Source organism: Phocoena sinus, chromosome X (assembly GCF_008692025.1).
Source record: "Phocoena sinus isolate mPhoSin1 chromosome X, mPhoSin1.pri, whole genome shotgun sequence".
NCBI lineage: Eukaryota > Metazoa > Chordata > Mammalia > Artiodactyla > Phocoenidae > Phocoena > Phocoena sinus.
In genome coordinates, this window is record NC_045784.1 from 91,333,138 (window position 1) to 91,347,000 (window position 13,863).

The window sequence follows — 13,863 nt, forward strand, 5'->3', positions numbered from 1 at the left end:
TTCTTCCATTATAAGTTACATTTATTTAAACATTTACATACAGTAAAATTCGTCCTTTTTGGTGTACAATTCTAGTAGTTTTGACAAATGCATACACTCATGTAATTATAATCAAGATACAGATAATTTCCATTATAAAACAAATTCCTATGCTACCTTTTTGTAATCAGTCTCTCATTTTTAACCCATCACCCACTGATTTGTTCTGTTCCCATAGTTTCATCCTTTCCAGAATGTTATATAAATGGAATCTATCAGTAAGTAGCCTTTTGAGTTTGGCCTCTTTTACTTAGCAAAATGCATTTGAGATTCATCCAAGTTGTTGCATGTATCATAGTTCATAATAGTTTTTATTGCTGAGTAGTATTCCATTGTATGGATATATCACAGTTTATCTATGCACCAGTTGAGAGACATCCTCCATTTTAATTTTCCTCTATTGTTAATGGTCTGCAGGTCTAGCAAAGGGCAGAGGTGAGAGTTTATACCCAACAGGAAGAAGTTTCTTCTGAAAAGTCCAGCTTAGAAGTATGCTCCTGGGTAACATGTGCAAGAGGTTATACCAGTATAACTTACTTCTTGTCCTTTAAACTATATTTAAAATTGGAGTTAATCCTAAGTGAGCAGTATATCAAAGGAATAGATGTTTGTCCTGAGTATAGTTAGATGATATCCTCAGAGCAGGCCTGACAAATATTCTGGAAGCCAAGTCACTGGTAGAATATTAAAATTTTCTTTATTTAAAAAAATACTGAAAAAAGTAAAAATCAGCCCAAATCACACTTGAAAAATTTTATAAAGCAAGTCCCCTTTCAGCCTATCCAATCCCACCTCTAAAAGGTTTACAGTTTGGTATGTGTACTTCCCAGCTTTTTCCTAAGTTTATTCAGAAATATCTATATATACATATACCATACATACACAAATGCTTTTGTTTATAAAAAAGTATTATATATATATACATATATATATGTGTGTGTGTGTGTACATATATGTATACACACACACATATATATATAACTTTTTAACTTATTACAAAATCCTGGACATCATACAGGTCAGAATGCATTAATAGATATATCCCATTATTTTAATGCCTGTATAGTATTCCACTAAATGGATGTGCCATAATTTATCCATTCTCATACTGATGGACATTTAGGTTATAACCAGTATTTGTATGTGTGTGTGACTTTATTAAAATATAATTCAGGTAAGATAAAATTCACCCATTTAAAGTGTACAATTCATGATTTGTAGTATATTCAGAGTTGTACAATCATCACAATTTTAGAACATTTTCATCAAGTTCTAAAGAAACTCCATACACTTCAGCTATTACCTGAAGCCCTAAGCAACCACTAATCTACTTTCTGTCTCTGTATATTTAGAATCATATAATATATAGCCTTTTGGAGTGGCTTCTTTCATTTAGCATGTTTTCAGGGTTCTTCCATGTTGTAGCATATATCAGAAGTGTTCCCTCCTCTTCTACTTTTTGGAAGAGTTTGTGAAGAACTTGTATTAATTCTTCTTTAATGTTTGTGAGAATCAATTTAAGAATCCATTTGAGCCTATGCTTTTCTTTATGGGTATTTTAAAAAATTACTAATTAACCACTTTACTTGTTACAGGTTATCTTCAGATTTTCTTTGTCCCCCCCGCCAACAATTGGTTTCAGTAGTTCGTGTATTTTTAGGAATTTTTGTATTTCAAGTAAGTTACCTAATTTATCGGCATAAAATTGTTCATGGTGTTCCTTCATAATTTTTGTTTTAAATTTTTATAAGGTTGGTAGCAATGTTCCCACCTTCATTTCTGATCCTAGTAATTTGAGTCTCCTTTATTTCCTGGTCAACCTACTGAAAGGTTTATCACTTTTGTTGGTCTTTATAGAGAAACAACTTTTGGTTTTGTTGACTTTTTATTCTCTCTATATTTATCTATCTCTTATTTCCTTCCTTCTGCTTTTTCTAGTTAGTTTCCTTCTCTTTTTCCAGTGTCTTAAGGTGTAAAGTGAGGTTATTGATATGTTATCTTTCTTCTTTTAAATTATAGGCATTTGTACTTATACATTTCTCTCTAAGCACTGCTTTAGGTGTATCCCAGAAGTTTTGGCATTTTGTGTGTTCATTTTCACTCATCTCAAATTAATCTTGTAATTCCTTCTTTAACCCACTGGTCATTTAGAAGTGTGTCTAATTCATATTTGTGTTTCCCAACTTTCTGTTACTGATTTCTAACTTCATTCCATGTGGTCAGAGAACATACTTTGCATGGTTTTAATCCACTTTAATTTATTGCGGTTTGTTTTATGGTATGTGATATGGTCTATCCTGGAGATGTTTCATGTGCACTTGAAAAGAATGTGTATTCTGCTCTTGTTAGGTGAAGTGTTCCATAAGTCTCTTTAAGGTCTAGTTGATTTATAGCATTGTTCAAGTCTTCTATTCCCTTGTTCATCTTCTGTATAGATCTTATTGAAAATGGGGTACTTAATTCCCCAACTCTTATTGTATACTTTTATATTTCTCCATTCATTTCAGGTTTTTTTTTTTTTTTGCGGTACGTGGGCCCCTCACTGCTGTGGCCTCTCCCGTTTTGGAGCACAGGCTCTGGACGCGTAGGCTCAGCGGCCATGGCTCATGGGCCCAGCTGCTCTGTGGCATGTGGGATCCTTCTGGACCAGGGCACGAACCCGTGTCCCCTGCATTGGCAGGCGGACTCTCAACCACTGCGCCACCAGGGAAGCCACATTTCAGTTTTTGATTCATGTATTTTGGTACTCTGTTGTTAGGTTAATATGTGTTTCTAATTGTTATATCTTTCTGATGGATTGACTTTTATCAATATAAGATGTCACTCTTTATCTATAGTGACATTTTTTGTTTTAAAGTCCATTTTAAATAGACTTTAGATAATAGTATAGCCACTCCAGCTTTCTTATAGTTGCCATTTGCCTGATATTTCTCTCTATCCTTTAACCTTCAGTCTGTATCCTTGAATCTAAAGTGTGAATCCAATAAAAAGCATAGAGGTAAGTCTTGTTTTTTTTTCCAGTTTAATGATCTCTGCCTTTTGATTGGATTGTTTAATCCATTCATATTTATTATTAACATAGGTGGACTTACAACTGCCATTTTACTGTTTCTTTTCTATATGTCTCAAGCTTCTGTTTCTCCATTCTTTTTTGTTTGTTTGTTTTTTGTGGTACGTGGGCCTCTCACTGTTGTGGCCTCTCCTGCTGTGGAGCACAGGCTCCAGATGCGCAGGCTCAGCGGCCATGGCTCATGGGCCCAGCCGCTCCGTGGCATGTGGGATCTTCTCAGACCGGGGCACGAACCCGTGTCCCCTGCATCGGCAGGCAGACTCTCAACCACTGCACCACCAGGGAAGCCCTCCATTCCTCTTTTTGCTTTCTTTTGCTTTGAATGTTTTCTAATAAAACATTTAAACGTCTTTAATATTTTCACTATATATTTTTAGTTATTTCTTTAGTGGTTGCTCTAGGGTTTACCATACACATCTTAACTTAATTGGCTTCAGCTATATACTAACTAAATTCCAATGAGATATAAAAACCTTATTGCTATATAAACCTATTCCTTTTCTCACTTTTTGTGGTATTATTGTTATTATTTCTATATTACAAACCCAACAATACATCATTATAATTATTACTTAATATAATTTTATGTCTTTTAAAGAAGCTGAGAGAAGAAAGAACAAGTATATATTTACAACTTTTTAATATTAACCTTATTTCCCATTTCTTATTTTCTTCATTTGTTCCTATGGATTTGAGTTACCATTTTAGAGTCATTTCTTTAATCCAATACAGCTTTGTTTCCACCCACTTCCTTTGTCTTGTTATTGGTAAATATATTACAGTTTTATATGTTATAGATCCAACAATGCAACTATATACATATTGTCTTATAAAATAGCTTTTTAAATCAATTAAGAAAGGAAAAATGTATTTTGACTGTCTTTTATAATTACATAATTACCTTTACCCATGCTAATTTTTTGGATGTGCAGATTCAAATTACCGTCTGAGGTCACTTGCTTTCCACCTGAAGAACTTCCTTTAATATTTCCTGTAAGTCAGGCCTGACAGCAACATAGTCTCTCAGTTTTTGACTATGTGGGAATGTCTTTATTTCATCTTCATTTTTGAAAAACAGCTTTATTGAATATAGGATTCTATATTGACAGTCTTTTTCTTTCAGCACTTTGAATATGTTTTCCCACTGCCACCTCCATTGCTTCTGATGAGAAGTCATCTATTACTCTTATTGAGGTTCCCTTGTAAGTGGCTTCAGTTGTCTCATGTTGCTTTCAAAAGTTTCTCTTTGTCTTTGGGTTTTAGCATTCTTATTATGGTATGTTTGTTGATTTCTTCTTATTTATCCTAATTGGGGTTCATTGAGATTTCTCAGATGTGTAGATAATGTTTCTCATCAAATTTGGGATTTTACAGCCATTATTTATTGGAATATTTTTTCTGCTCCTTTCTTTCTCTGATATTCCCATTACAAGTATGTTGGAATGCTTAATGGTTCTTTACCCCATTAAATTTTCATTATTTTTTCTTTCTGATCTTCAACCTGGATACAGTTATCCCATTAAACATCACAACCCAATGAGGTAAGTAGTATTATTATCGTCATTTTTATAGATGAGAAAACTGAGGCTCAGATTAAGTGACTTGCCAAGGTCACAGAGTGGTAAGTATGGCTGTGAAGTTCAAACAGGTCTGACTCCAAAGTTTGTACTACTTCCTCTATATCATATCATCTTTCTATTCTCCAGCAACTACAAACAAACAACTGGGGGATGTGGGGTAGGCTGCCTCTCTTCTAGAGAGCTCTTTATTTCTACCCCTCTTTAGTATTCTTTGCTAGTATGTTCCTCTTCTAAAATTAATATATCTAATCCCTAACATGTAATAGATAATGATTCAATGTTTATTGCTTTTAATTCAATCATTACTCAATGGTAGCTAGCTTAAATGACTATGAGAACATTGTTTTGATCTAAATTCTTTCATTAGAAAAAATATAAAGCTATTTGAAGACAGTGATAACTTAATAGGGAAATGTCCATTAAATATGTTGACTAACTTATGAAAACTACCTACTGTTACTGCTGATAGGTCTCATTCAAGAGCATTTGCTGATGTTTAGGCCTGGAGTCTTGGTCATTTATTTACTAGGAAAATAAATTTAGGGACAAATGGGCTCTAGAAATAAATATTTCAACACTTAATTAGTTTTTTAGTTTTGTATATATAGAAGCCAGTCTTGAAAGAATGTTATCTCTAGGGACAAATATTTAAGACCTCATATAAATTATAATGATTAAAAAAAAAACCGTTGGAAGTAATCCACTGTAATTTATCCTGAGAAAATGATACTCTTTATTCCCTATCCTCCATACTCATTATATTGTCTATCCCAGAGAGTGTTTGATTATAGAAAATGTTTTCTACCAATTCTTTCCAAAAGCTGAAAGGGATTTTAATTCAGTTTTCTCTCCCTCAGTTAGCTTCTCTTCTTCAATTCCAAATAAATTGCTATCTATATACAAATCCTAGATCTTAGATTCTGATGCAAGAAAGACCTCCTGGGACTCACAATCTTTATGTCTTCTAGCTGCCACTGATTTCTGTAGTATTATCTGTAGTAGATGATATTAGAGAAGCAGCCTGGAGATCTGACTGCTGCTTTTTGTTCTTTCCAAATTCTATCACCAATATTTTCCCACGTAGTTTATATCCATTTACTAGACGCAATGCTTGCCATGCTATTTCTGTATCTAAAAGAGAAAGAAAAAACATCAGTTTATATGTGGCTTAATCGATTTTATTCCAAGTCTAGTTTATGTTGTTTTGCCTTGGAGTTCAGTGTAGGCTATAAGGCCACGTAATTATTTGATTTTATTGGGTTTTCTACAATCTCAAATTTGTAATAACTCAGCAAGATTAAACTAATGGCTAAGAATAACAACAATAAAATCTTAAAATGGATGTTTGAGAGCTTCTCCTAATTCAATGATATAGGTAAAGAAACAAGGATACAGACAGTGTGTTAAAGAGGGTTAAGCTATAACTAATAATACACAAACCTCTATCTTAGATAACAGATTATAGGTACTGTAAGAATGAAATCATTTTCAAAATGGGGAAGACAAATAAAAGAAGTTATCATGGTATTGAGGACATTTTGCTACTTTTTCCTTTTGATCAGAGAGTGGTTGTAGGAGCCCTCATTAGGATAAGTAAGTTTAAGAATGCTTGCAGGCATATGGAAGCTTGAGGTGTAAGAGTATATAGCATACAGCAGGAGGATTTGATTTATGGGTCTCACAGCCTGGATGTGGGAAATTAGGAAGGAATGGAATTACTGCCTAGAGTCTGTGAAATCGTAAGTGGACAAGCAATGTTTTTAGATTGAACCAATTTATGTCTCATATATGTATGCACTACAAATTTTCAAATGCATGTATAATTACTAAAATGGCTATTTATTTAGAAGTACTTAGTGTATAAAGCCTTTTTATTACATATCTTTTCAATTAATAGATCATATTAGGTGGGGGTGCATGAAGTAATTTTATAAGTTTAAAAAGGGTTCTCACACTTGAAAAGACTAAAAATCACTAGCGTTGAGGATCCACAAACCTTCAGTGAGATAGGAAAGATGGTACAATGCTGTATGAAAAGAATGCAGGGGAGTTTGGCACTGCTCATGTGTAAAAGCACTTCCCTTTAAATAGATTACTAGGCTGTATATAAATGATGATACTTTAGGGATAATAAAAGGCACAGGGCTTCCCTGGTGGCGCAGTGGTTGAGAGTCCGCCTGCTGATGCAGGGGACACGGGTTCGTGCCCCGGTCTGGGAAGATCCCACATGCCGCGGAGCGGCTGGGCCCGTGAGCCATGGCCACTGAACCTGCGCGTCCGGAGCCTGTGCTCCGCAACAGGAGGGGCCCCAACAGTGAGAGGCCCGCATACCGCTAAAAAAAAAAAGAAAAAAAAAAAAAAAAAAAAAAGACACAGCTCCTACCCAGCCTCCACCAAAAAAAGAAAGTCTGGTCTGTCATAGGAACTGAAATTCCTATACAGGTATAACTTTTTAACTGCACTTTGCTTTATTATGCTTTGCAGATATTGCAGTTTTTTCCCTCAAATTTAAGGTTTCTAGCAACCTTGCACTGTCAGATGATGGCTAGCATTTTTTACCAAGAAAGTATTTTTAAGTTAAGGTATGTACATTGTTTTTTTAGATAAAATGCTACTGCACACTTAATAGACTACAGTATAGTACAAACATAACTTTTACATGTGCTAGGAAACCAAAATATTCATGTGACTTGCTTCACTGGGATATTCACTTTATTGCAGTGGTCTGGAACCGAATCTGTAATATCTCTGAGATATGCCTGTATTATTTCTCCCTTTGGCTTAGGATACTGAAATCATGTATTAAGATGCAAACAACAGTTAAAAGAATATATCACCTACTAGTTAATTATGAATTACTAATGAATTAGCATAATATAGCATAATATCTTGCAGTCTCTTAGTCCTAAAGGAATAGGACATAATGCAAGTACGAGTGTTCTGATCAGAATACCAATATATTAATAATTAACATAATTATAACTTGGACTAGAAATACTATTTTCAGCAAAGGGAAAGTAAATTTTGATGGCGTGAGTAGGAAGTGCCAAAACTGAGGAAAAGTGAGGACAAAGGTGTAAAGTGGTCGTGCACTGTCAAAGGAGGAGAGGAAGCACAGAAGGGAAAGTAGAGAAAAATTAAAAACATGTTTTCCTTAGTTCTCTTCCCTTCCTCCCATGTGCTTGGCCAAGCACATACTTCTCATGTGCTGTAGAGATATCAAAGCGCTATATCTAAACAAGAGAGGGGATAAGTAGTCACTAATGAACTTATGCTACAACTGAGCAATTATCCAGATGAAGCTACTTACTGGGAAAAGTGATAAAAGCCTGCCCCCTCATTCGTCCAGTCATCATTCGGAATTGAATTGGAGGTCCTTTCTTCTCCTGGAACCGAGCGAATAATGAGACAAGATCTCTTTCGGTCACCCGAGGGCTAAGGTTCTTCAGGTATAACACCTAATATAAACCAAGGATCACCAGAAATAACACATTAGGGAGGTAAGGCAACTATTTAATTGTGGTAGGAATTAGTTAGTTTCAGATAAAGATGGTGGATTGAACACATGCATCTAATTTCAATCCCTCCAGAAAACTCTCCAAAAACTATAGAGACTTTTTTTTAATACAAACTGACAAGGTAAGGAAGAACAAGGAAAGGAGGCAATAGCAACAATATTCTGGAAGCTGGAAAATAACTGAACGAGTGTACTCAAGAAAGCTGAATCTTAAACCAGCAGTGGGGAAAGCCAGGAACTAATCCAATCTATACCTAAGAATCCTCAAACATTTTAGGAACTGATATATTCAGGTGTCTCTGGAAATGGATGTAAAGAGCTGGGGTTAAGATAAGGTGGGTAGGTTGAAAACTCTTTAAAAATAGGTTAGATCTTTAAACACCTCCCCTATAATATGCTACTGGGTAAGGACCACTCCCAATCTTGGTGAATACTGGAGGTTCATTCTCTGAACACAGGGAGAGCTAGATACAGTTGAGGATGAGAATACTGTTCCTAAAAACTAGGAGATTAAGAGAAATAATGCATTCTGAATGATGAAGATACCCCAAACACTTCCTCCCATTAGGCTCCCACAATGCTGGTGGTACCCTCCTATGCAAGAGTTCTGAAGTCTTCTCTGGAGAATCTGATTACCCCAAGAAGAAAGATCTAAAAATGCTGATTTTGGATGTGGAATTTCTTCAAGAAATGGATGAGCCAGATGACTTTAAGTGAAGCTCAAAGTCAATAAGGATCACTCATTTGCTCAGAGCTTCCAATCTGTTTTTGGCCCCTACTCATAAATATGAGCACAGATTATCAGGCATCTGAGAAAAACCTCTAATGTGAAAGAGAACAGAGCAAACAAAGAAATGAAAGCAAATGGGAGAAAACAGAAACTATGCAAGGACAAAAAAAAAAAAACACTTCAAAAAGCCATCACTAATACCCTCAGAGAAATAAGAGAAAATATTCCATCTATTACGAATGGGATGCTATTAAAAAAAGAAATATTCAAGAAAACCAAAAAGAGCTCTTAAGTGTGATTGAACTTAGTTCTTATCGGCTTAAAATAGATCGTTATAAGATGTTTTGGGTAAGTTCCATTGTAATTATAAAGAAAATACCTATAGAGGATACACAAAAGAAAATGAGAAAGGAAAAAAGCACTTCACTACCAAAAATTCACTGAAATACAAAGGAGGACCTCAAGAAAGAAAAAGAGCAACAAAAGAGCTACAATACAGAAAACAACTAATAAATGGCAATAGTAAGTCCTCCCTATCAATAATTACTTTGCCTATAAATGGATTAAACTCCCTAATCAAAGACATAGAGTGGCTGAACAAATAAAAACCAAGATCTGACTATGTGCTGTCTGCAAGAAACTCACTTTAGATTTAAGGCCATACATAGGCTGAAAATGAAAGGCTAGAAAAATAAATTCCATGCAAGTTGTAACCAAAAAAGAGCAGGGTTGGCCATGCTTATATAAGATAAAATAGACTTTAAGTCAAAAACTTTCAAAGGAAACAAAAAAGGATACTATATAACGATAAAAAGGTCAATTTCACCAGGAAGATATAACTACTATAAATATATATACATCCAACATCAGAGCACCTAAAAATATGAAGCAAACATTGAGAAAACTGAAGGAAGAAACAGAAAGCAACACAATATTACTAGGAGATTTCAATACCTCACTTTCAATAGCAGAAGAAAAACTAGAAAATTCACAAATTTGTGGAAACTAAACAAAAATACTCTAGAACAACTAATGGGTCAAAGAAGAAATCAAAAGGGAAATTAGAAAATACCTTGAGACAAATGAATATGAAACCATAATATACCAAAATTTATTGGATGCAGCAAGATCAATGCTAAGAGGAAATGTTATAGCATTAAGTGCCTAAATTAAAAGAGGAGAAAGCTCTCAAACAACTTAACTCTATACTTCAAGGAACCAGAAAAAACAGAATAAACTAAGCTCAAAGTTATCAGAGGGAAATAATAAAGATTAGAACAGAAATAAATGAAATAGAGATTAGAAAAATCATAGAAAAAAATCAACCAAACTAAGAGCTGTTTTTTAAAAAGATCAACAAAATTGACTACTTTTAGTTGGGCTAAGAAAAAAAAGAAGACTCAAATAAAATTAGCTGTGAAAGAGGAGTCATTACAATGGATGCCACAGAAATAAAAAAGAATTATGAGAGACTACTCTGATAATTATATGCCAACAAATTGGATAACCTAGAAAAAAGGATAAATTCCTAGAAACATAAAACCTACCAAGACAAAATCATGAAGAAATAGAAAATCTGAATAGATATATAACTAGTAATAAAATTGATTCAGTAATCAACAAAGAAAAGCTCAGGACCAGATGGCTTCACAGGTGAATTCTACCTAACATTTAAAGAAGAATTAATACCAATCCTCCTCAGACACTTTCAAAAAACTGAAGAGGAGGAAACACTCCCAAACTAATTTTATGAGGCTATCATTACCCTGACCAAAAGCAGAAAAAGACATTACAAGAAAAGAAAACTACAGGCCAATATCCCTGATGAATACAGATGCAAAAATCCTTAACAGAAAACTAGTAAACTGAATTCAAAAGCACATTTAAAGGATCACACATCATGACCAAATGGGATTTATCCCTGTGATGCAAGGATGGTTCAACATATGAAAATCAGTCAATAAGATACAACACATTAACAGAATGAAGGATAAAAATCACAAATCATCTCAAAGGACATCAATGGACAGATATTCCAGACAGAAAATCAATAAGGCAACAAAATGACACAACAGAACAGACTTAATTGATATTTTCAGGACATTGCATCCAAAAGAAACAAAAACAAAAACCACCAAATCAAACAAAACAACAACAACAACCAGAATACACATTCTTTTCAAGTGCACACTGGAACATTCTCTAGGACAGACCACATACTAGGACACAAAACAAGCCTCAACAAATTTAAGAGGCCAGGGATTATTTCAAGCATCTTTTCTGACCACAACAGCATGAAACTAGAAATCAACCACAGAAAGAGAAACGAGAAAAAAAATGATTACATGGAGATGAAACATGCTACTAAAAAAGCAATAGGTCAAAAACAATGAAATCGAAGAGGAAGTTAAAAAATACCTTGAGACAAATGACAATGAAAACACAACCATACAAAATCTATGGAATGCAGCAAAAGCAGTCCAAAGAGGGAACTTCGTAGTGATAAATCCCTTCCTCAAAAACAAGAAAAATCTTAAATAAACAACCTAACCTACCACCTAAAAGAATTAGAAAAAGAAGAACAAACAAAACCTAAAGTCAGCAGAAGGAAGGAAATAATAAAGATCAGAGAGGAAATAAATAAAATAGATATCAAAAAACAAGAGAAAAAATCAATAAGCCAAGAGCTGTTTTTTTGAAAATGTAAACAAAACTGACAAACCTCTGGTCAGGCTCAATGAGAAAAGAGAGAGAACCCAAATAAATGAGGAGAAATCACAACTGATACTGCAGAAATACAAAAAAACCATAAGAGAATACTATAAACAATTATATGCCAACAGATTGGACAACCTAGAAGAAACGGACAAGTTTCTAGAAACATACAGTCCACCAAACCTGAATCAAAAATAAATAGATAGTTTGAACAGACCAATCACTAGAAGTGAAATAGAATCTGTAATTTAAAAGAACTCCCTGCAAAAAGAAGTCCAGGACTGGTTGTCTTCACTGGGGAATTCTACCAAACACACAAAGAAGAACTTATATCAATCCTTCTCAAACTCTTCCAAAAGACTGAAGAGTAGGGAACACTACCAAAGTCATTCTATGAAGAAACCATCATCCTGATACCAAATCCAGACAAAGATACTACCATAAAAGAAAATTACAGGCCAATATCTTTGATGAATATAGATGCAAAAAATTCTCAACAAAATATTAGCAAACCAAATCCAACAACACATAAAAAGGATCATACACCATGATCAAGTTGGATTCATCTCAGGGTCACAAGGATGGTTCAACATATGCAAATTAATCAATGTGATACACCACATCAACAAAAGAAAAGACAAAAAACACACGATCATCTCAACAGATGCAGAAAAAGCATTTGATAAAATTCAACATCCATTCATGATAAAAACTCTTATCAAAGTGGGTACAGAGCGAACATATCTCAACATAAGAAAAGCTATTTATGACAAACCCACAGTCAACATAATACTTAACAGTGAAAAGCCTTCCTACTAAAATCTGGAACAAGACAATGATGACCACTTTCACCACTTCTATTCAACATAGGACTGGAAGTCCTAGCCACAGAAATCAGACAGTAAAAAGAAATAAAAGGTATCAAAATTGGAAGGGAAGAGGTAAAACTGTCATTATATGCAGATGACATTATACTATATATAGAAAACCCTAAAGACTCCATACAAAAACTACTAGAACTGATAAGCAAATTCAGCAAGGTAGCAGGATACAAGATTAACATATAGAAATCTGTTGAATTTCTTTATACTAACAATGAAATATCAGAAAGGGAAAGTTTAAAAAAACCCTTTAAAAATTACATCATCAACATCACTAATCATTAGAGAAATGCAAATCAAAACTACAATGACGTATCAACTCACACCAGTCAGAATGGCCATCATCAAAAAATCTACAAACAATAAATGCTGGAGAGGGTGTGGAGAAAAGGGAACACTCTTGCATTGTTGGTGGGAATGTAAACTGATACAGCCACTAGGGAGAACAGTATGGAGGTTCCTTAAAAAACTAAAAACAGAACTGCTGTATGACCCAGCAATCCCATTATTGAGCATATATCCTGAGAAAACCATAATTCAAAAAGAGTCATGTACTACAATGTTCACTGCAGCACTATTTACAATAGCCAGGACATGGAAGCAACCTAAGTGTCCATCAACAGATGAATGGATAAAGAAGATGTGGCACATATACACAATGGAATATTAGCCATAAAAAGAAACTAAATTGAGCTATTTGTAGTGAGGTGGATGGACCTAGAGTCTGTCATACAGAGTGAAGTAAGTCAGAAAGAGAAAAACAAATACCGTATGCTAACACATATATATGGAATCTAAAAAAAAAAGGTTCTGATGAATCTAGGGGCAGGACAGGAATAAAGACACAGATGTAGAGAATGGACTTGAGGACACAGGGAGGGGGAAGGGTAAGCTGGGATGAAGTGAAACAGTGGCATGGACATATATACACTACCAAATGTAAAACAGATAGCTAGTGGGAAGCAGCTGCATAGCACAGGGAGATCAGCTCAGTGCTTTGTGACCACCAGAGGGGTGGGATAGGGAGGGTGGGAGGGAGATGCAAGAGGGAGGGGATATGGGGATATATGTATACACATAGCTGATTCACTTTGTTATAAAGCAGAAACTAACACAACATTGTAAAGCAATTATACTCCAATAAAGATGTTTTAAAGAAAAAAAAAAGACGAGCCAGCAGTTTCTTCTTATGGATCTCATTAAAGGGGACACAGTGGCCTTAACAACATCCTGACAGTGGTTATGACCATGAGACATAGAAAGTTAGTAGAATTACATGTTAGTTAATAAACAGTTCCTTTGTTAAAAAAAAAAAAAAAAGGATAAAGCTA

The 13,863-nt window shown here is 34.5% G+C and overlaps 1 protein-coding gene across 2 annotated transcripts in view; it reads right to left on the bottom strand.

Moving 5' to 3' along the window:
- Positions 1-2,477: 2,477 nt before the first annotated feature.
- Positions 2,478-13,863, bottom strand: part of RBM41 (RNA binding motif protein 41) — a 69,417-nt gene continuing 58,031 nt past the window's right edge. For both annotated transcript variants that reach the window (XM_032619986.1, XM_032619985.1), the window contains 2 exons: positions 8,000-8,147; positions 2,478-5,820 (listed from right to left, as the gene is read on the bottom strand). In XM_032619986.1, coding sequence (XP_032475877.1) covers positions 5,654-5,820; positions 8,000-8,147 — 315 coding nt within the window. In that variant the 3' untranslated portion in view covers positions 2,478-5,653. The remainder of the gene's footprint in view (positions 5,821-7,999; positions 8,148-13,863) is intronic.